At 35.9% G+C, this 21,753-nt stretch overlaps 2 protein-coding genes across 5 annotated transcripts; both read left to right on the top strand.

The window, feature by feature from the left end:
* The first annotated feature begins 1,670 nt into the window (after nt 1-1,670).
* Nucleotides 1,671-5,341, top strand: LOC131552646 (programmed cell death 1 ligand 1-like). Of its 2 annotated transcripts, XM_058796552.1 has the most exons (4): nt 1,671-1,711; nt 1,806-1,871; nt 2,674-3,021; nt 4,451-5,341. In XM_058796552.1, the coding sequence occupies exons 2-4, from the start codon at nt 1,820-1,822 to the stop codon at nt 4,669-4,671; spliced, it is 621 nt and encodes a 206-aa protein (XP_058652535.1). In that variant the 5' UTR covers nt 1,671-1,711; nt 1,806-1,819; the 3' UTR covers nt 4,672-5,341. The 2 variants fall into 2 exon arrangements, 1 of the variants encoding a protein (XP_058652535.1); XR_009274027.1 differs by lacking the exons at nt 1,671-1,711; nt 1,806-1,871; nt 4,451-5,341 and adding an exon at nt 2,067-2,199 and having other exon boundaries at nt 2,674-2,796.
* Nucleotides 5,342-11,021: 5,680 nt separating this feature from the next.
* On the top strand, nt 11,022-20,690 carry LOC131551735 (CD276 antigen-like). 3 transcript variants are annotated; one of them, XM_058794827.1, is made up of 7 exons: nt 11,022-12,074; nt 12,370-12,683; nt 16,571-16,666; nt 16,881-16,983; nt 17,480-17,827; nt 17,949-18,233; nt 18,344-20,690. In XM_058794827.1, exons 4-7 carry the CDS (start codon nt 16,920-16,922, stop codon nt 18,553-18,555), a joined length of 909 nt encoding a protein of 302 aa, XP_058650810.1. In that variant the 5' UTR covers nt 11,022-12,074; nt 12,370-12,683; nt 16,571-16,666; nt 16,881-16,919; the 3' UTR covers nt 18,556-20,690. The 3 variants fall into 3 exon arrangements, with proteins under 3 accessions (XP_058650810.1, XP_058650809.1, XP_058650811.1); XM_058794828.1 differs by having other exon boundaries at nt 11,056-11,068; XM_058794826.1 differs by having other exon boundaries at nt 11,022-12,683.
* Nucleotides 20,691-21,753: the final 1,063 nt, after the last annotated feature.

The raw sequence follows: 21,753 nt of genomic DNA, 5'->3' as shown, positions 1-21,753 counted from the left end.
GTTTATGGCGCTATTTCAAAAATTGTCCTATGTGCTGTCAAAGACAGAACGAAACGGCATTAATGATTGTTAATGATTTAAACCGACCGAACCTTTCTCAAAAGGCCTTTTTGATTTTATAGATTCCACCAGTAAGAATTAGGAAAACGACACGTAAAGCAAATTAAACCTTACTAGTAGATTATTGATATGAAAGTGAACAGCATATCTCGCGTAGTTCAGGGAGAACAGCAGGTGAGAGTCATCTCGAAAGAATGTAGTTTGTCATTTATCATTGATCATTGCCAAATAATGACACGACTCCTCTCCAACGGAAAGGTATTTCCTGATTACTTTGCCTACAAATATGTCCTGCATTACTTGCCGCAGTCGCACCGAAACTCATTCCGTTATCACAGAGTCAACGTGGGCGTGGAGTGTCGCTATAAAAGGTCATTTGAATAAGAAATAAGAATTTGCATATGTTCGTGTTGCATGAACATTTGCATTCATTAATAAAAAAAACTTACATTGACGGGTTTCCTTGAGATGTTCCTATGACTTTTTAGGTTTTTCAATTTGACTAAAACAAGGTCTGTGATGAACATTGACGGTAATCTACAACGTAAAGCCATACTGAAAACGCAAAATTTGACACGGAGCTCTCAAGTGTAAGCACCAACAAAAGCAGCAAAGTACAGTGAGTTAGAGCCTTGCATGATTTACAAGTCATTACTTTTACAAATAATTGCAACAGCATTTCAATATTGACACAAAATAATAATAAAGTTTTTTATAGTGTGAACTATCCTGGGTGACACTTTGCTGTATTGTTTCTTGTCACAGTCGCAGCACAATTTATTTGATTAGAACTGTGCAACCCAATAACTAATTTCTACATTTTAAACTAAGGTCTAAAAAGTGTTGTGTGGTACAAAGAGTAGATGGTGCAAGTAATGGCAATCATGGGTTCAACTAATAATATACACCTTGCAATGCAAATCACTTCTGGCAAAAATGCCTGCCAAATTTGTAAAAAAAAAAACAAAAAAAAACACAACCCTTTTCTTATGTCCTTCAGTACATAAATGAATATGTTATGCCCTGTTTAGCTTCTGGAAAACAAAACAAAAACAAAAAACAACAATAAACATTGCAGGTAAATGGTAAGGTCATATCTATGTCTTGATTGACTTGATTGTGCATGCCTGCTTTCAGAACCATTTCACTGCTTTGACGATTCCAATACTGCTCATAAATCTGTGTTTTTATAACAGTAAATGCTTTTTTTAGTGTAGTCGCACTGTTACCTTGAGTCATTTTTATCAAAAACATTGATAAAATCATATATATATCCCCACTTTATTGGTATTTAAATAGTATATGTTTATGTTGAACCTTATTCATGAACAGATGGCGCTGTATTAAGCAATATATAAAAAGTGTTTCTGTTGCTCATAAAAACGTTTTGTATTTGACAAATATTGCATTTAATTAACTTCATCTGTGATAAGAGTATGGAAACACCGTGGAGCAGAAAGTGTCCGACTTGACGTCTCCTTTTAATTCCGCTCCGACTGCACGCTGCGGAGGCAGGCTAGTATAGTTCATCTCGAGCAAGCCTGATACCTCCAGCATAGACCTACAAGAGGCTGCTTGGAGAAACCATTAATGAGGGGGCAAACAAAACAAACAAAAAGGCTCTGTGGACTGACATCTCAAGGTTCATCAGGTGTGATTGAGACAGGTACAGAGCTGTAGCTCTGCTCGAATAGCCTCCCAACATATGATAGCGGTTTCAAAGTTCATCTACCTTTCACCAACAGCCGTGGACCTTTATATGAACCTGAAAGTGTTCTGTCTGTCTCTCCTTTTTGAAACCTACTGTTTCAGTGAGTATTTCAAATTATTAAAATTACCACTTTTATAAAGCCTCTCATAAAGTCTAGATTGCCCAGTCACACTGACTTTGAAATGATTGTTACCTAAACAATTTTAGCCTGAATTTGGCTACGTTTCACCTGTATGTTTAGCTACAGTAAGCTTAGTAACATTAGTCACAAAGTTCATGTGGTGTGATCATAACAGAATCACTTGTTTGATCTGTGCAGACCTCTCCAGAACCTGTTTGCAGCCGCCGTGAATGTGATATGAACACACTTCAACTTTGAGTGACAGTATTCTGCCTGTTTCTCCTCCTTTTTGAAGCGCCCTGTTATAGTGAGTAATTTTTAGAAGTTATTTAAATCATTGTGAAATTGCAAATGTTCTTTATAAGGACTTTCAGAAAGTGCAGACGTCTATTCTGTGTTGCATTGTTAGGCTATTATAGCTATTGTGAATTTAAAAAGAACATCGATTTACCATTTGTATGTTTAGTACACTTGTTCATTATTAAGCGGTGATCTTTGATTAAAACTATGTAAAAATGCTTTAGTAGCCTATGTTCACAACAAGAACGTTAGTACTGTAAATGGTTCATGATACCTAATGCCTTAACTAGTGTTAGACATACTTCTGTTGGTTTATCAGAAGTAAATACCTAGCGAATTTACAAATAGCCTAGATCTCAATTGTGTATAGGCTATATTAATTGAGGTATGTTGAACCTTTTTTTTTAATGCAAAGAGCAAATGTAAATGTAAATTTCCTCAGAAAAGTAATATTGACAGACCTCTCTCCTTCACTTTCTAGCTGAGTTTGAGATTACTGTTCCTAGAGACACTGTCACTGGGTTTTACGGCGAGGCGCTGATCCTCCCCTGCAGCTTCCCTGTGGACAGCTCATGGGATCTGAGAAGCACCCTCATCCTCTGGCAGCGTGGACTGGATGTTGTTCACAGCTTCTACTACAGTCGGGACCAGCTCGACCGTCAGAATCCGCATTTTGTCAACCGCACCAGTCTGTTCATTCAGGAGATGGCAAGAGGAAACGCATCACTCAAACTGGACGAAGTCACTGTTCAGGACGCCGGCATGTACACCTGCTCCGTCAGCACGAACACTGGCAGCCAGAAGAAGAGCTTTGGAATGAAAACAGCAGGTAACAAATAGTTATACACCGTAATTTCAGCAACTGAAAAATTGTCGGTGGAAACAGCAAGAAGTCATGGCCTAATGGTTAGAGAGTCTGACTCGTACCCTAAAGGTTGTGATTTCGAGTCTCAGGTCCGGCAGGAATTGTAGGTGGGGGGAGTGAATGTCCAATGCTCTCTCCACCCTCAATTCCACGACTGAGGAGAGACCCTTGAGCAAGGCACCCAACCCCCAACTGCTCCCCGGGCGCCGCAGCATAAATGGCTGCCCACTGCTCCGGGTGTGTGTGTTTGTTCACTGCTGTGTGTGTGCGCTTTGGATGGGTTAAATGCAGAGCACAAATTCCAAGTATGGGTCACCATACTTGGCCACATGTCATGTCACTTTCCCTTTCGCTTTTTTCACATTCAATTTTTGGCCAAATAGATTTGGAGGAAAAAAATGATATCTCAATATTTTCTGGGATTTTATTGATAACAATAATTAGACTAATAATTTTGCTGAGTGTGTTATTTTGCTGGTATCTTAAGGACTGGCTCTTGATATTCTTCATATTCTTTGTGCTAGTCAGTTTACAGCAGTGATAGAAATTAATCTCTTCCAATAAGTTTAAATTGATTTTTACCTTTTTATGGGCATTTTTACCTTTGATTCATTCAGGAATGAAACACCATCATGTTGCCCAGAGATGCAAAACTGTCCTGTGGCTGTGTTTGGAATTATTTTTGTTGTCAAAAAAATCAATTCAATATGGAGTCTAATGTAAGTCTCTTAACTTTTAGTTTTTTGAATTGTTGCATAAAATCAGTATTAGCTACATTTGTGATCATGCTGATTTTTGGAGAAAAAAGTGCACTCTTCGTGTGATTTATTATTGAACTATATGAAGTAATATAAAAATATACATTTTCTGCTCCCATATCTTGAATTGTGATCATTCTAAATGCATTTTTATAGACTGAAGCATGCAGTGAAAGAACTCTCTCTAAATACATGCTAGTCTAATCTACTAGATTTAATCATGTAATGTCTCATGCGTGCACTCTGTAGTGTGTTTTGTTTGATCGCCGTAGCTTTCTCAGTTTAAGGTTTTGTTTTTTTTTGTCTTTTTTTTTAAACTGCCTTATGTACAATTTCATTGTTTATACAACTTCTATTTCAGTGTTTATTATTGATTAGATTTAATAAAAAAAAATAAAATAAAAAATAAATTCATTTTCTTTTCTTTTCTTTTTTTTTCCAACAAGTGCATCCAGTTTTTTTTTTTTTTTTTTTAAGTTTAGGCCCAGAATTTCTTTGCATTATTAATGACTAGCAAGCTGGACTTGATAAATAAAGAGTGATGTGAATCAAGCACAAGTGTTCTGATGTTCTTGTTTATAGTGAATGTGTTTCTACAGCTGTTATTAAAGTAAGCTTTTAATTGCTTTATATAGATGAGAGCGAGAGGCAAGGAGAGTCAGCACACAGATGCCACCGTCATGGATTCATATTGATCCCTATTTTGCTGTTACTGCTGATCGTGATGAGTTTGTTTGTGTTATTTGGAAAAAGAACAGAACAGATCAAACAAGGTGGCTTTACTGAAATGGGACTCCAGTCTGAAACCCAAATTCTGAACGGAAAACAACCCAATTTTGACAGATGCAAAATGTGATGTAAGATCACTGAATAATATTTAAACTGTTTAATGTAAAGCATAGCTGTTGCAAAGAGAGCATGATCATGTTGGTTTGCACTGCAAAACATCAAGAATATCAGGCCCTGCCTAATGGAGCATGCTACATATTTTCTCATCCAAGCCCTTGTCATTTCTAGGCTGGACTATTGTAATGCTCTTCTGGCTAGACGTCTATCATGTGCAATCAAACTTCTCCAAACGATTCAGAATGCAGCAGCACAGCTAGTCCCAACAAGCCCAAGAGAGCCCACATCAGACCTCTCTTATCTCCCTGCACTTGCTGCCGTTTGCATCTGGCATCAAGTTCTAGACCGTGAGTCTTGCAAATAGATCAGCCACAGGATAAGCGCCCTCCACTTGCTCTTACGAGTCTACAGAAGCCTGAAAATGAGAGACGCCTTGTGGTTCCATTACAGAGGCACAAAATCACTTTCCAGAATTCTTTTCACTCTTGCTGGTGGAATGATCTTCCCACCCCCGTCCAGAATGCAGAATCCCGATATTTAAGAAACCATCAAAAACTCAATGTATCCGCATCCTGAAAAAAAACTTCCTTTTTGATTTCACTTTATTTTAATTCCTCCCTGTTCTGTCTTATACTTTTCTGAAAGATGTCAGAAACGTTGTATTACTTGAACTTCTCAAGTTTATTGCCACTTTGATTAATCACTTTTTGTATTCCTCATGTGTATGTCAATTTGGATAAAAGCTTAAAAGTTGTTGATAAAATGCAGCAACACCTTGCATTTGTGTACTGAAAAATAAATATCTATTGTTTGTTTGTTTGTTTTTCTCTTTTACCCACTGCAATATATTGTTCATAATTTTTCACTTGGTTTCATGTTTGCACTTTGTAAATAAATGTGGATTTTTATATCTCATTTCTTGTTGCCTGTGTACCAGGGTCAAAAGTAACAGGAGCTCAAGAGGAAAACTGCCCCTGCATAATTAAACTAAATCTAGTACCATTGTCGCAATTAAAGCCAAATGCCAAATTGAATGAAAAGTGTTGATTGTGACATTAAATTTTAATTTGCTCATATTACAATTGTTTTTTCATGCAGTTTTTAATGGGAAGTCTTAATTTATTAATACATAATTAAATCATGAATAAATTATTCTCAGCTTATTTTTGCCTGTGTAGCCTTTTCGTCATACACATTTTTCTATGTATTTTAATGATCAACATTAATAAGCGTGATAATATTGCATAATGAGTTCCTGTTTTTTATGTTACAATTCATATTGCCGTTATTGAGATGAATTATATTAATCTCATAACATGCAATTGCTATTTGCCACCTTTGAGTAGCATTAGTGCAGATCGCGGTTTAAGAATGTGGTGTAAAAATAACTTGAAACTGATCAGTTTTAGTTAACAGCTAGGGATGCACCGATACCGATACTGGTATCGGGCCCGATACTGAGCTCCTGTACTCGTACTCGTACTCCTTAAAATGCCCCGATACCAAGCGCCGATACCTCACAGCATGTGATAAGTGCCATATTCAGACAAAGAAACAGGACAACATGCAGCAGAATGGAGTTATTAGAGATTAAGGATATCTAAGAAGCAGATGTATGCAATGAATAATGTTAAACATTCGGTATTAATGCCTTTATAGCTGATGTGCGCGAACTGAAAAGCAAAGCGCTGAGTGGATTGAGCGCGCGGCGGCGCAGATGCGCGAGCTTGTCGAGTGAATATACTTTTCTCACAGACGTCACTGGAACGTTTGTAGTTCGGTCGGATATGTCAAAAACAAGTAAGCAAAACAATGCACAAGTTACTTAACGGTAGGGAGGGAGGGAGGAGAGAGATAGAGCGCGCGCGCACTTCTGTGATCTTTATTGATGTTCGCTCACATAGCATGCATCACTTGGATTAAAACTGAATCGTAAATATAAGACAATTTATAGGGGCATTCACTATAAAATAAATTATTTATTTTCAACCTTAAGCATACACGACTTTCTGGCGAAAGTGAAACTAGCAGCCTGTGTGAAATGCGTTAGGCTGTACTGTCCCTCTCATTCTGCACCAGTACAAATACGTGCGCGCGTTGTGCTTGTTTTGCTTGCTTCATGAGTGTTTCTGCATTAGAAAGAAAAGCAAAGAAAAACGCGACTTCTATTTCTGAAAATATCACAGTTAGGAGATTTATAACGAGTGGTTCCCTGCATTATTACAGCAAAACGCGTGATTTTAGCAGCTCTAATGCAATTGAATTAAAGATGATGTACCATAGAGCAAAAAAAAAAAAAAAAGAACAGTGAAAGTAACAAAAACTTGTAAAATACATTTTAATGTGCATAATTAAGTGTGAAAATAACCGAAGGATATACAGTCAAACCAAAAATTATTCAGAGACCAATATTTTTTTCTATTTTTTACTAGAGGGTGCAGGACACTATAGTTCATTTATGCAAGTGAGGATAGCAAAATAAAGTAAACTGTGACCATATTATATCCAAAAATTCTTCATACAGTGGACTACCAATAAAATTGATACAAATTTGGAACCAAAAATTATTCAGACCGAGTCTGGGAAAAAACTGAAGTTCAGGTTTGCATGAACCTGGTTGACAGCAAGCCCAGGAGACTACAGGCTGTCATTAAGGCTAAGGGTTACCTGACAAAGTATTGATAGTTTATACGTTGTGTAAATATTGTCATACTAACAGCTGTCTGAATAATTTTGGTTGATTGTAATCCATCACATACCTTTCTATCAAAGTTATCTGATATTATCGAGCTGAATTTGTTCTGACACAGTTTAACTCTGAGTTTTTTTTTCATATTTTACTACCATAAACTATAGCGAATAAACTGTGATAACGTGAGAAATGTTGAAGGTGTCTGAATAAATTTTGGTTTGACTGTATCTATTTGATAAATTAAGTTAACCAACTAACATTATACATACTCTTTTGGTTTCTGTACCCAATATTTAAAAAATTTACAAATGCAATGAAAATATCGGTATCGGTACTTGGTATCGACAAGTACCAAAAATAAAAGTATCGGGCGCGTACTGGAAAAAGTGGTATTGGTGCATCCCTATTAACAGCCTATAGTTTTCTGATTGGTTGAATTAATAGAATAAAACAAGTATTTGACACAAAAAAACAACAACACACATTTGATAATGTAATAAAAAAAGAAAGAAAGACAAATCACCAGTGCTGGGTTGTAACTGATTACATGTAATCTGGATTACATTCCAAAAATGTAGTACTTATAATTAAATTATATTACGTTATAAAATGCTCCGAAGTTACTTTTTTATGGTTTACATGATTACATAAGTAATCTAAAAGTAATCCAAAAGTAATCAGATTACATTACCCAAAATAAGTATAGATTACATTACTGACTACACTTTTCATGATGTAATTTGTAATAACAGACTAATTTGTAAGTAATCTATCCAGCAGTTCCAATCACAGTCTGGATAAGGATGCTTTTTAAACTGAGATTAAATTTAAATTCTTTTTTTCTTTTTCTTTTTTTTTACATTTTTAGTTTACAAAAATAGCCTATATATTTGGTTTTAAAGCATGTAATACAATTTTGGGGAAAAATAGAAAAGTATTTGCTCTTGCAAATATCTCCTACATATTGTTTACTTATTTTGATCATTTCATAATATTTCAGCAATATATTTGTTCTTTGTGATTATTGTCAAGGTTTTATTTCTTCTACCCACTAGGGGCAGACAGGTTCTCATCTGACTGATCTTCTTCCGTTGCTCAGTCCCTGTGATGAGTACTAGAGCCCTCCACGGGTCTAAAATCTAGGCCCTCGCCCAGCCCTGGCCCGAGACGCTCAGGCCCTAGCCCGGCCCGCGTCCGACAGCTTATCATAATTCTCGGCCCGAGCCCGTCTTTTTTCCACTTCTCCCAAGACAGCTTATACTATAATTTCAGCTATTAAAATAGTAAAATAACGAAAGAAATACAATCACTTTGCCATTTCATACAAAACTGTACTAAGTTAATTTAGCAAAACGTTTGTAGCATTTTTTACTCGTTAAATATAAGTTTATACATTTACGACCAAGCGGCAGACAGTGAGTTGATCATAGCCTGTTGATCAAGACTTGACTAAAATTAAATCTATAGCTATAAAACAGCTCCACAATTTTAGTTTAAACACTTAACCTAGATAGCCTAAATGTGCACTGACGCATATCCAGTCGTTTTTGATGGCCCGAGCCCAGCCCGAATGGACTCAGCGTGTCGGGCCCCGTCGCGACCCGACGGGCTTGCAGACCTCTACTGAGTACCCATCTTTTTGCTGCTTCAGTTTTGCTAAAGTTTTTGCTTTTTTACACCTTAATTGTTGTCTAAGTATAGGCTAATAATTTCGTAATGTCTCATTGTCTAATCAGGGGCACTTAAACACTAATCTCTTGCTGCACAGTTGTCTCATTCTAAAAGCTCTTTATTCCAAAGATACTAAAAGCCTAGTCAGTGTATTCAGTAGGTGTAATGTATTGTAAGTTGCTTCAGAGGTATTGCAAGTATTACACACAACAACAATAAAACAGTGCATTGACATAAAAAAAAAGGAAATTTACTTTTGGTACTTAAGTGCTTTTAAAAGCATGTGCTTCTGTACTTTTACTTAAGTAAAAATCTGTCTTTACCACTTTCACTTGTAATGGAGTAATATTTGACCAGCAGGATCTGGGCCTGGATGCATAAAGCACCTTAAGTGTAATTTTCCCTTAAGATCGCCCTTAAGTTTCCCTTACAATTAAGGGCGTTGCATAAAATATACCTTAAATGACACTTAAGGGTTTCTTTAGGTGAAACGTCATAAACCCTTAGAATTTCTCTTAAGTGTCTCTTAAAGCCCATTAAGTGTTGCATAAAGCCCCTTAACTGTCATTTTCCTAAGTATAACGTAAGGTATGGAAAATGTCACCTTAAGTGTTACACAGCGAGCAGATTCAATCCTAAAGTCTTCTACAAGACACAATCGGCCGCTTTATAACAGATTTAGGCATTTATTCACATTAATCAAATTACATACAACTAAGTTAATAGCTCAAACGTGAGTGCGTCATGCGAGAACACATATATTCTATAAAATTTTATTCCTGTATTTTCCTACATATTACCTGGGAGATGACTTGAAAAACACACATACAAAATATATTTTCGCAATCGTGTGTTTGTGTTTACATTTCTGCTTTTAGCTTAAGCCTGGAATACACTACACGACTTTTAAAATCTGAACAGATTTTTAAAACACTAGGCATCATACACTTACCGATTTTGTAAATAGTGACAAAGGAAAAGTGGGCATCATACACTACACGACCGAGGATCATACACTACCAGACTTTAAAGTTGTTCCGATCACAACAAACTCATGCAGAAACGTGCGCCTTGTTGCTAGGAGACGCATGACAAATGAAAACATAGGTGTTCTAAAATTGGCTGAAAATATCAAACATGTTTGATATCCTCCGACTGGATAGAATCAACCAGATTTCATAATCGGTTAGGATTTTAAAAATCCTGTAGTGTGAGCCAGGCATTAGGAATGGTTTAAGGGATTGTATGCAACACCCTAAAGTCATTCCCTTAGATAAGGGGAAATCACGCCTTAAAGGGATAGTTCACCCAAAAATGAAAATTCTGTCATCATTTACTCACCCTCAAGTAATTCCAAACCTGTATGAATGTCTTTGTTCTGCTGAACACAAAGGAAGATATTCTGAAGAATGTGGGAAACAGAGCAGTTCTGGGGCACCATTGACTTCCATAGTATTTTTTTTTCCTACTATGGAAGTCAATAGTGCCCCAAAACAGCCTGGTTACAAACTTTCTTCAAAATATCTTCCTTTGTCTTTGGCAGAACAAAGACATTCATACAGGTTTGGAACTACTTGAGGGTGAGTAAATTATGACATAATTTTCATTTTTGGGTGAACTATCCCTTTAAGTGTCATAAGTAAGGGAAAAACTTAAGGTGCTTTATGCAACCGGGCCCTGTACTTTCACTCCAGTAATGGAGTTGTGTACTTTGTCCGCCTCTGCTGACACGATCAGGTGCACTTAAACACTGATCTCTTGCTGCACAGTTGTCTGACATTTGTGCTCCTTCCTCATGATAAGCTCAGTTTTAACTTTCCGTTGTGTTGTTAATTTATGTTTCCTTTTTAAATGTCGTTTTGTTATACACCACTGGGCCACCGTTGTAGCACAATTTTTCATTAAGAAATACGTATCTGAAAAGTTTTGACAGTTTACCTCAGAAGTGTTTCTATGGCACGTAAACAGTCGTGCCCTGTGACGTAAGACGTAATGTTTCCGTGGCGTCAGGTAGGCGCACCCAGAGCTAAGTCTCGTTGTTCAGGTTGCTAGATCTGTAATTTTGTCTTTAAGCGATTTCATTGTTTTAATAACCAGTGTAACGACAACACAGAAACAACGTTATGTTCTTTTTGTAGCGTACGTTGTTTGTTTACCTTATTATGTTAATCTCATTTATAATATTTTACATGAATTTCTGTCCTTCTGTTTAAAACACTGCGTCTATAATTTGACCCAATTAATATAAAAATCACTGTGTGTGTGTGTGTGTGTGTGTGTGTGAGAGAGAGAGAGAGAGAGAGAGTGAATGAAGGGAATTATTTTCATCCGATGATGTAACGTTATATTAGGAGATAATTAGACTAAGATAATTAGGAAAGTAACAGCATAAAACAGCGTTAAAAAGCGTTATGAAACTCTCGCCTACGCCTTTGTCGTGTGCTTTTTATATGATAGCAACAGCAGCCAACTCGGTTTAAGAAAAACATTGATCACTACACATTAATGCAAAATCTTTGGGACGTTGCTGTTATATTCAAGAATGTGTGCTCGTAAACATTAATATTAATTATCATCAATAATAAACATCCACATTTAGTAGGCTACTTAGGTATTTCATAATGTAGCTTATTGTTAGCGAAATATTCTCAGTTATGCTCTTATTATATAATATAATTCTCTATTATTATTTATTCATTTATTAATTTGTTTCTAATTTATTAAACACTTGATTAGGAAATACAAAAGTTAAAAAACATACGTCAAGGAAAAGAGCCAGTGGTTCAAGGATGGCCAAACAATACACAGCAATTAAAATTCGAGAGAGAGAGATACATTAAAAATAAATAAATGAGAAAAATAAATAAATAGCCTAAATAAATAAATCAGCAGATCACATAACAATAAGCATAACAATCTTTCCTACAAAACATAAATTCATATTATTAAATAAAAATGACCAAAGATGAGCACACATTAAACGTTTTAGTTGTCTTTCTGTTACAGGAGGTAGACATATGTGACCCTGGACCACAAAACCAGTCATAAGGGTAAATTTTTTAAAATTGAGATTTGCTTCAGGACAATATCTGGCCGAGATACAACTATTTGAAAATCTGGAATCTGAGGGTGCAAGAAAAATTAAAATATTGAGAAAATCACCTTTAAAGTTGTCTAAATAAAGTCCTTAGCAATGCACATTACTAATCAAAAATTAAATTTTCATATATTTACGGAAGGATTTTTGGCATAAATGAAAAATCGATAATTTTGACCCAAACAATGTATTGTTGGCTATTGCTACAAATATACCCGTGCTATTTATGACTGGTTTTGTGGTTCAAGGTCACAAATAGTTCTCTGTTATGGATCCGTGACAAGTGAAACCATGACTGACTGCAGAGGAGGCGGAGCTTCAGATAAATACAATGGCGGGGTGGACTGACATCTCAAAGCTCGGCAGGTGTAATCGGGACAGGATCTCTGCTGTTGATCTCCGACCGCTTCCCCGACCTACAACAGAGGACTTCATCTCGAAGTTCATCTGGTGTGATTGAGGGGTTTACAGAGGATTTACCTGTTACCACCGGCCGTGGACCGTGATATGAACCTTAAAGTGTTGTGCCTGTCTCTCCTTCTTTCTGAAGCCTCCTGTTTCAGTGAGTATTTCTGATAAATTATTCAAACTATAATAAAATAAAATAATCTTTAAGGAGCCTCTCAAAAAAGTCCAAATTATTCAGACAATAATTACAGAGTTGTTATATAGCCTATTCAAAGAGGTGAAACTATACGAACGATTATAAGGTTGTAATTATGTTAACACTGAAACTGAAAAAACTGCTTATAAGTCTTTTGATTAAATCCTAATTGTAATTTAGACGCTTTCTCTGAACAATAACAGAAGCAAACCCTTCTGTTACAGCACAGATACTGTGTTCTGCCTTTATACGGTAGCATAATGACAATGTTTTATGGCTAAAACGTGCATATTTGCACCTTATTTGCCCCAAATGGTACATTAATACCTTATATTAGTAGCCTACTCTCAAAATAAATGTGAAGTTTTAGTACATTTTAAAAGGTTACCCAAGAGTAAACAGAAAAGGGTTTTAAAAAAACGAATTAATATGAAGAAAAAACGGCCATAATGATCACAAACTTATGTTGAGTTTCAATAGAACTTAAAATTCTTTAACTTACTGAAATGCTTATAGAGGTATCTAGAAATAACAGATCTTTTACTGGACTGATCAACCAAGCAAAACTGAGACTATTCAGCATTCCTATCATCTTACTAATTGGAACTCTCCTTTCAAGCAAGGGTGACCACAAAAAAACTAATAGTCATAAACTGATAATCACACACAAAAAAAGTATTAATATAAATGAACCATAACAAAATTAATGCAAACAAAATACATCTTATAACAGAAATTAATTTCCCCTAAAAAAAAAAAAAAAGGGATATTAATAGCCAGCCAACCCTCTATAAACCCCAATACAACCCAAGCTTCTCCGCACAAAGTAATCCGAAAAAGGAAATTACATAAACACCCTCCAATTCCTACAACATGTAAGACACACCTCACTCAAAACAAATAAACAAATAAAAATAAAAAATACTCCAAATCAACGGTTAATTTCACTGCACACATAACCCTCATGCAAATAAATAATTCACATGTTTCAAAGCATCAACATGCATAAAGGGTACAAAGGTTGGCTGGCAACACGAGGCTGGGGAGTGTTGTACACAGGGGCGCGGGAAGTGGGGGTGCTGAGGGTGCTGCAGCACCCCCTGTTTTTTTCTGTAGGCAACTGTTTAATTGTTGGGAATATTAAAAAAAAAATCGGAGTGTCTATTTAAGTGCAAATAGCCATGTTGTTGGAAGAGGCTACTTACATTAACTCTACCCATAAACGTATGTTTGGGGTTGTCACATTTCCAAAAGACGGTCATTAATTGTCAGATTCAGTGGCGCAGACGGTAAAGCGTGTGCTATAGTACTTTTGGCACGATCGACCGGGGTCCGAATCTGCCTTTTGGCGAACTTTTTTTCTCCCTTTTTAAATTTCAAATCACATCAGAAAAGCATTTATTTTTTAAGAAAAATGAAGGAAATAATCAAAAAGTTGAACATAAAGTGTCGGGTAGGGTTAGGGTAGGTGTAGGGAGAGCTTGCAATAAGGTGGCATCCATATAATAATTTGAAATAAACTTAAAAAATTACACTCAATAAGTTATTGCATACTATTTTATAATGTATTACAATGCAGAGGTGCAGATAATTGCCACTATTTGCAATAAGTAATGTTTTTCTCTAATAATGTTTTTCGCCACAATTAATCATACCCTTTTATTCAATATTTGCAATAAGTAATTAATAATAATAATAATTTGTATTTATATAGCGCCTTTCTAGCACTCAAGGTCACTTTACAAATCAGGCTTAAGGAACAGAGACAATAGACATCAATACACAAAAAAAATAAAAAAATAAAAATAAAATCCTATTTTAACATAGAATAAATAGAATCTAAAGCTGTTTGCACTGTGTAAATAGCATATCACTAAAGAATACTGCTATTTTCACTTAGTGTAAATAGCCTCTATCGCAACAAAATCAATGAATTTAAAATAATACAAATGTTTAAAAAATGGTCTGATAAAATGAAAATGACTTAAAATGTTGAGTAATATTAAATATAGAATTTCCAAATAATATGAAAATACCTGTCTGATGAGAAATAAAAAAATAAAAGCCTTTCAAAACTTACATATAACCACATTTATCTGTAAATTCACATAGTTATAAAAAGAAAATGTTTCCCTGTTTCCACACACTATTTTCAATTCAGATTGACAGTCCACAGTGTATCACTCAACCAGTTTCAGGAATGTCTGATGTTGCATTACATATTAAGAGCCCTCCAAATATCATATTCTACCTGTTCTGAACAATAGAAATTAAACTCCCTGTTTCCACAGACCACTTTCATATCAGATGGATTGTACACGTAATCCCTCCAAAATCTCAGAAAAAAATGCATTTTTGTCTGACAATTCAGATTAAAAAGTAAACTCTCCACTCAGTAAAGTTTCCACTCAACATGTGCCAGAATTCACTAATGTAATATATAACGATAATGAACATTCACAATATTGTTATCGTGGGCACTTAAAAAAACTGTGAAAATAATTTATTACAAATTATTCATATTTTTGGATTGAATTAATTTTTCACTTTTATTATGTTATCATGTTTTATTGTGGTAGTTAGCTGTATTTGTTAGTTATATTTTTTTAACCTAATCAAAATAACCCAACTGCAGTTTGTTTGAGATTAATTGGAATGCACAATGAAAAAACATGATTTTTGAAATTTGTTAAAAACTGTTTATATATCTATAACAATTTTATGTAATTTACCTTAAAACAATTTAATAATTGTAACACGCTTACGGCCTCCGGTGAGTTATAGCAATTCCCATTAAAGTCAGAGTTTCGTACCATTCTGATGAAGTAGTAATTTTTTACATTTCTATGGTCTAAAATGACCAAAGCACACCATAGGGTTAAATGTCTCAGACAGCCGTTCAGATTTTATATTGGCAATGGTGTTCAGCACAGTGCCAAAACACTTAGGCTAAATAAATACTTAGACCTAATAGGCTATTTATTTATTTATTTATTTTTACATTTTAATCTGTACTTTACATTAATTAACATTAGTTAATATTAGTTCATTCATTAATTAGCATAAACTGCCAATGAAAAATTGTTCTAAGCATTCACTAATTTGAATTAATTTCAACATTTAACACATTAAAAGCAAAAGTTTAACTTTATTATTTTATGAACCTGAGCTAACATGAACTAACAGTTGTATATTTTTAAGTTTCAAGTTTAATTTATTTATATAGCACCATTTACAACAGCAGCATCTGACTAAAACAGCAGTAATAAAACTTTACTGACTTTTTTATTAACTGTGTTATATTTACAACTTATTTTATTTTGATGCTGCTGTTTTAGTCAGATTCTACAGTTCCATGGGGGTACTAATAATTTAACATTTAACAATATTTTTGTATAATGTTCTTTTTCAACGTCATATGAAAGTCAGTCCAGTCTCCCCAGCTGTAAATGTCATTGGCTGTCTTGTGTTGCTTATAATAAATTGACATGTTGATATCACATAAGCAGTCTATCAGAATACTGTCAGTTACATGTAGATGCATTCTGTACACATTAGTGAGTGGTGCTTATGGGGTGTCGCTTTGGGATGGGTGTTCTAATATGTTCCCACTGCAGATCTGGTATGATGACTTATTGCAAGTAATATATCTATTACTGGATTGATCAAACTAAGATGAGACTATTCATTCATACCAGTTTTTGTGCAGTTTTGTGAGGTGTAGGGGTTTTTTCATTGCTTATGTACAAGGATTTAAGAAAATAGGAATTTATTACTACAAATTAAAGCACAAGCTTTTGAACATTGCTGTCATATTCAAGACTGTGTGTGCTTAAATATTTCAGGGAATTCAGAGATTTACCTTTTACCAACGACCGTGGACCTTTATATGAACCTGAAAGTGTTCTGTCTGTCTCTCCTTTTTGAAGCCTACTGTTTCAGTGAGTATTTCAAATTATTTAAATTACCATGTATATATCTTTTATAAAGCCTCTCAGAAAGTCTAGCTTGCTGACTTTGAAATGATTGTTACCTAAATAATTTTAGCCTGAATTTGGCTACGTTTCACCTGTATGTTTAGCTAAGCTTTGTAACTTTAGTCATAAAGTTCATGTGGTGTGATCATAAAAGGATCACTTGTGTTGATCTGTGCAGACCTCTCCAGAACCTGTTTGCAGCCGCCGCGAATGTGATATGAACACACTTCAACTTCGAGTGACAGTATTCTGCCTGTTTCTTATTAAAGCACCCTGTTATAGTGAGTAATTTTGAGAAATTATTGAATTTATTATGGAATTTCAAATTGTTCTTTATGAAAAGGAGCAGCATGGAGCATGCTGCACTACTTCTGGTCCAGGCCCTTGTCATTTCTAGGCTGGACTACTGCAATGCTCTTCTAGCTGGACTTCCATCATCAAACCTACAAGTGATTCAGAATTCAGCAGCATGAGCCCAAAAGAGCCCACGTCACACCCTCTCTTTATCTCCCTGCACTGGCTGGCGGTTGCGGCTCGCATCAAGTTCTAGACATTGATGCTTGCATATAGAACAGCCGCAGGTTCAGCACCCGCCTACTTCCACTCACTATTATGAATCCACATCCCCTCCACAATATTTAAATTGGAGAATTTACAAATAGATTATAGAATTCTTACTGACAGTAAGAATAATTACTGAAATAATCATCTCATCAACCAAGTAATGAGTAATTGTGAAACTTAGATGTTGACATATTTCTCTCCTTCACTTTCTAGCTGAGTTTGAGATTACTGTTCCTAGAGACACTGTCACTGGGTTTTACGGCGAGGCGCTGATCCTCCCCTGCAGCTTCCCTGTGGACAGCTCATGGGATCTGAGAAGCACCCTCATCCTCTGGCAGCGTGGACTGGATGTTGTTCACAGCTTCTACTACAGTCGGGACCAGCTCGACCGTCAGAATCGGCATTATGTCAACCGCACCAGTCTGTTCATTCAGGAGATGGCAAGAGGAAACGCATCACTCAAACTGGACGAAGTCAGTCTTCAGGACGCCGGCATGTACACCTGCTCCATCAGCACGAACACTGGCAGCCAGAAGAAGAGCTTTGGAGTGAATATTGCAGGTAACAAATAGTGACCCAGCTACATGGACTGATGTCCCTAGAAAACCATGTGAATCAATTTCAAGGTCTCAGAATATGATTGAATTGGGTTTTAATGTCTATGTTCTGTTGTGGTTTTCAGCGTTCTACTCTGAACCTCGTCTGCAGTTCTCATTGTTAACTGATGGAGTGAATCTTCTGGTGACCTCAGATGGGGGTTACCCTTCTCCCACACTGCAGTGGCTGATGGAGAACTCAGACATCACTAACCAGACACAAACACGCCTCACGCAGGACACACAGACAGGACTTTATGTTGTGTCAAGTTGGATAAGTCTCACCGAAGTGTCAAATTCCTCTTTGACGTTCATACTGCACAACAAACACCTGGGACAAGACATCAGGAGAGACATCCAGCTCTACTCCGGTAAGGACTTTCAAAAACATAAGCAATTTTAAAATGCTCTTGAATCATTAATAAAATGTAAGCGTTTAAAACTGATTTTTAGTTTATTTTAATTCAATTTCTTTTAACAGATAAGAGTGAGAGGCAAGGAGAGTCAGCATACAGATGTCATGTATGCTTCATATATATCCCAGTTATTCTGCTGCTGCTGCTGCTGATCGTGATGAGTGTATTGTTTTTGTTTATTAAAAGAAGAGAACAGACCAAACAAAATGGCTTTACGGAAATGGGACACCCTTCTGAAATTCAGATTCTTAATGGAAAAAGTTCAATATGTCCGTAATGGTTGTTACAAAATTACTTCAACTAGCAGTTACCCTATTAATGAAACTTATGAATGACAAGAGAACAGACCAAACTAAATGGCTTTACGGGCAATGGGATTCCATTCTGAAATTTAGCCGCTTAACGGAAAAAATAAAATGGGACTCAAATTCTCAATAGAAAACAACCCAGTGGGGTTTGAAGGAGACATGGAATGTAGAAGATCACTGTTGGATTATATGTAAACTTTTAAATATTAAAATTTAATATGTTTAGTGTTATTTTCATCAGACACACAAGCTTACCATCTGTAATACAGGACATACTGCCTGGTTTAAGTTACATTTGCCATATCCTTACTGTAAAAACCCTCCTCCATCTAAACATTAATTTTTACTATTTATTGTATATATTATTTTTCGTATAATTCTTGTGTAGGGAGTGAAATTATTTCCTTATGAAATTAACTCCTCATGAAGCCAAAACTCAGGAACTCACAGATTCCATGCAATAAAACCATAAAACTAATCTGGGGAAGGGATCTCCAAAGAGACCAAAAAATACCTCTCTCTCTGTGCTCATTTACGACCCCATTCTCCACCCTGCCCTCTCTACCTCTCTCTCTTTTCCCCCAAAAGGCTTCACTCAAAGTTCATTAAGAATCTTATGAACCCGTTGTTTTTCACCTTCATGTTTGGTATCATTTTAAATGTCTCTGTGTGACCTTTAAAGGTCTCTGTGTGGTCTCAATTTGACAGTAGTCACTTGTATTATGAGAAATACTGAAAACTTTAGTGAATTCTGTACTTCTGTTGTGGCCGCCCAAAATCTGATAAACATTGCTCTACACCAGGTGTGACCATTTGAGCACGGGAACCAAAAAACTAAAAGGTCTTTTATGTTTTTACAACTGATCTGAAGATTTCTTTGTGTTTGCTACCTGGGTATATAAGGGAAGTGACAAAACACTACTTTGCGATTCTGTAGCCAGATCAGCCCGTAGTGTGGAGTGGATTTCATATGTTCCATACTATGTGTCTTCTTGAAGTCAGGTATATATTTTACCCTTAGATTCATCTTTGAACAACTGATGTTATGTATTTTCTTATTTCTAAATTGGCTTCTAATTATTTTCATGATGTAATTGGCATGATACAACTTTACCTGACTAATAATAAATTGTTATATTTGATTTATTCTGATCTCTTCCGAAATCATTTTTTTCTACACTGTAAAAAAAATAAAGTTGAGCCAAGTTAAAATTTTAAGGCAACCAGCTTCAGCAGATTTTTGAGTTTTGTCAACAAGTTTATACAACAAAAATTTGAGAATCTCCCACAAAAATAAGTTAAGCAAACTCAAAAATCTGCTGAAGCTGGTTGCCTAAAAATTTTAAGTTGGCTCAACTTTCTTTTCTTTTTTTTTCACAGTGTAGTAGATTAGAGTTGTAATCTAGTGTTTCCACAAATCTGCGTCCAGGACAGATCATACTTACGTAGCCTATGAATGAAGCGGGGGCTCATCATTAGGGATCTTCTGATTTCTGCCTGGCACTGACTTAACAAGTTACAGTTTTCGTGATTACAGAAAGAACCCAGTCAACAATTTGATCTCACAGTGATCTCACCATGAGCTCTCAGGATACTCGTGATGAGGTATTATTAACAAAATACCTTTGAAACTTTCAGAATTCATTGTCAAGCTTTTCTAGGGTGGAATTTGATTTACAAACACATTTTTTTTATTTGGAACAATAAGGACATTTCATATAAACAAAAGTCTATTTTTTTTAATCTGGTTTCAAAATAACATTGTTTTGGTAGACCAATTATTTAAAAGATTAAATTATTAGCAATTCCCACAACTCTCACCCAATCACTCCCCTATAGGTAAAATATGTTTTTTCTATCATTGTTATAATTATAACAGATCAATAAGAGCCCTTTTCAGAAGTATGTTGCTTCGAAACCAAATGTAATTGCATATTGGAATCAATTTGTGAGTGATGTTGATTGGAAAAAAAATCTGGCTTCTGTCCAATCACTATCTTTTAACAAACAACGTCTATGCTGATGTTGCGGCTGGTCAAGCTCTGTGCTTGTTTCTGTACGATATAATTGTACATATTAAAATACTGATATGGTCTATAACTCCTCACCGAACTTCCCTCTGCCCTGTATCTTTGTCTCTCATTGGCTGAAGGTCATCGCCGATGTAGTTTTCAGTCAGAAATCATTGCACACAGTAGGATTGTGAATCGCCGACAGCTCTTTAGCATGTCAAATATTTCACAGGCGTCGGCGACCCATCGGCGATTCTCTCAGATCGCGTCTTTGATAATTCACACTGCGCGATTATCACTCGCGTGAACGAGCAGCGATTTGCCTCCGATTTCGGGCATTTGTCTGCGATTTATCAAAACTTGTTGGCGAGTGAAAAATCGGGTCAAACTCGTCGGATCGCTGTTGTTTTCACACTGCGTGACTATCTGGGGTAGCATTCAGTCGCTGCTGTGTTCACATTGCACGATGGATCGGCGACAGGGCCACATTGCATGATTTCACAACAGGAAGAATCGCCGACAACTCTGTCTGATCAGCAAACTACGTTTCACAGCAAAACACACGCGAGAAGTGACAAGGAAATAACGCGAGAACCTGCGTGCGTCAGACCGTTGTTCTCGAGCGAGACTGGAAGTATTAAAAAAATATATCCCGCAAACTGTCTGTGCGCTGATTTCCAGCTACAAAAAGAAAAACAGATTATGCAGGAGGGAGATGCAGGGAACAGGGATTGTGTTCTGCAAAGAGTGGTAGGGTGAATTCGGGTAATCTGGGACATTTTTTGCAATTTTGACTTATTTCGATATCTATCTAACACATTAGATCAACACATTAGACTTTTATGAAATCCCTAAGATGTTTTCTAACCACACCAGAAGAAATAATGTAGATATATGCCCAGAGGAGACATGCCACACACCTATTAAGTGTTTTTGTGTCAAAAAATAAATAAATTCTACCGGAATTTGATAATCTGGGACAGGTCACTTTGTAATCTGAGATATATGTATTAGGCCTAAAAAAGCCTATATTCACCATACTTATGCATGCCAAACACAATATCACCAATAGCTCCCTTCATTCTACTCTCATTCCATTGGTTTAGCTTCTTCTATTTCTCTTATTTCTCTCTCTCTCTCTTGCTCTTTCTGTTG

The sequence above is a fragment of the Onychostoma macrolepis genome, chromosome 13 (assembly GCF_012432095.1).
Source record: "Onychostoma macrolepis isolate SWU-2019 chromosome 13, ASM1243209v1, whole genome shotgun sequence".
Taxonomy (NCBI): domain Eukaryota; kingdom Metazoa; phylum Chordata; class Actinopteri; order Cypriniformes; family Cyprinidae; genus Onychostoma; species Onychostoma macrolepis.
This window is presented reverse-complemented; position numbering and strand designations above follow the sequence as displayed.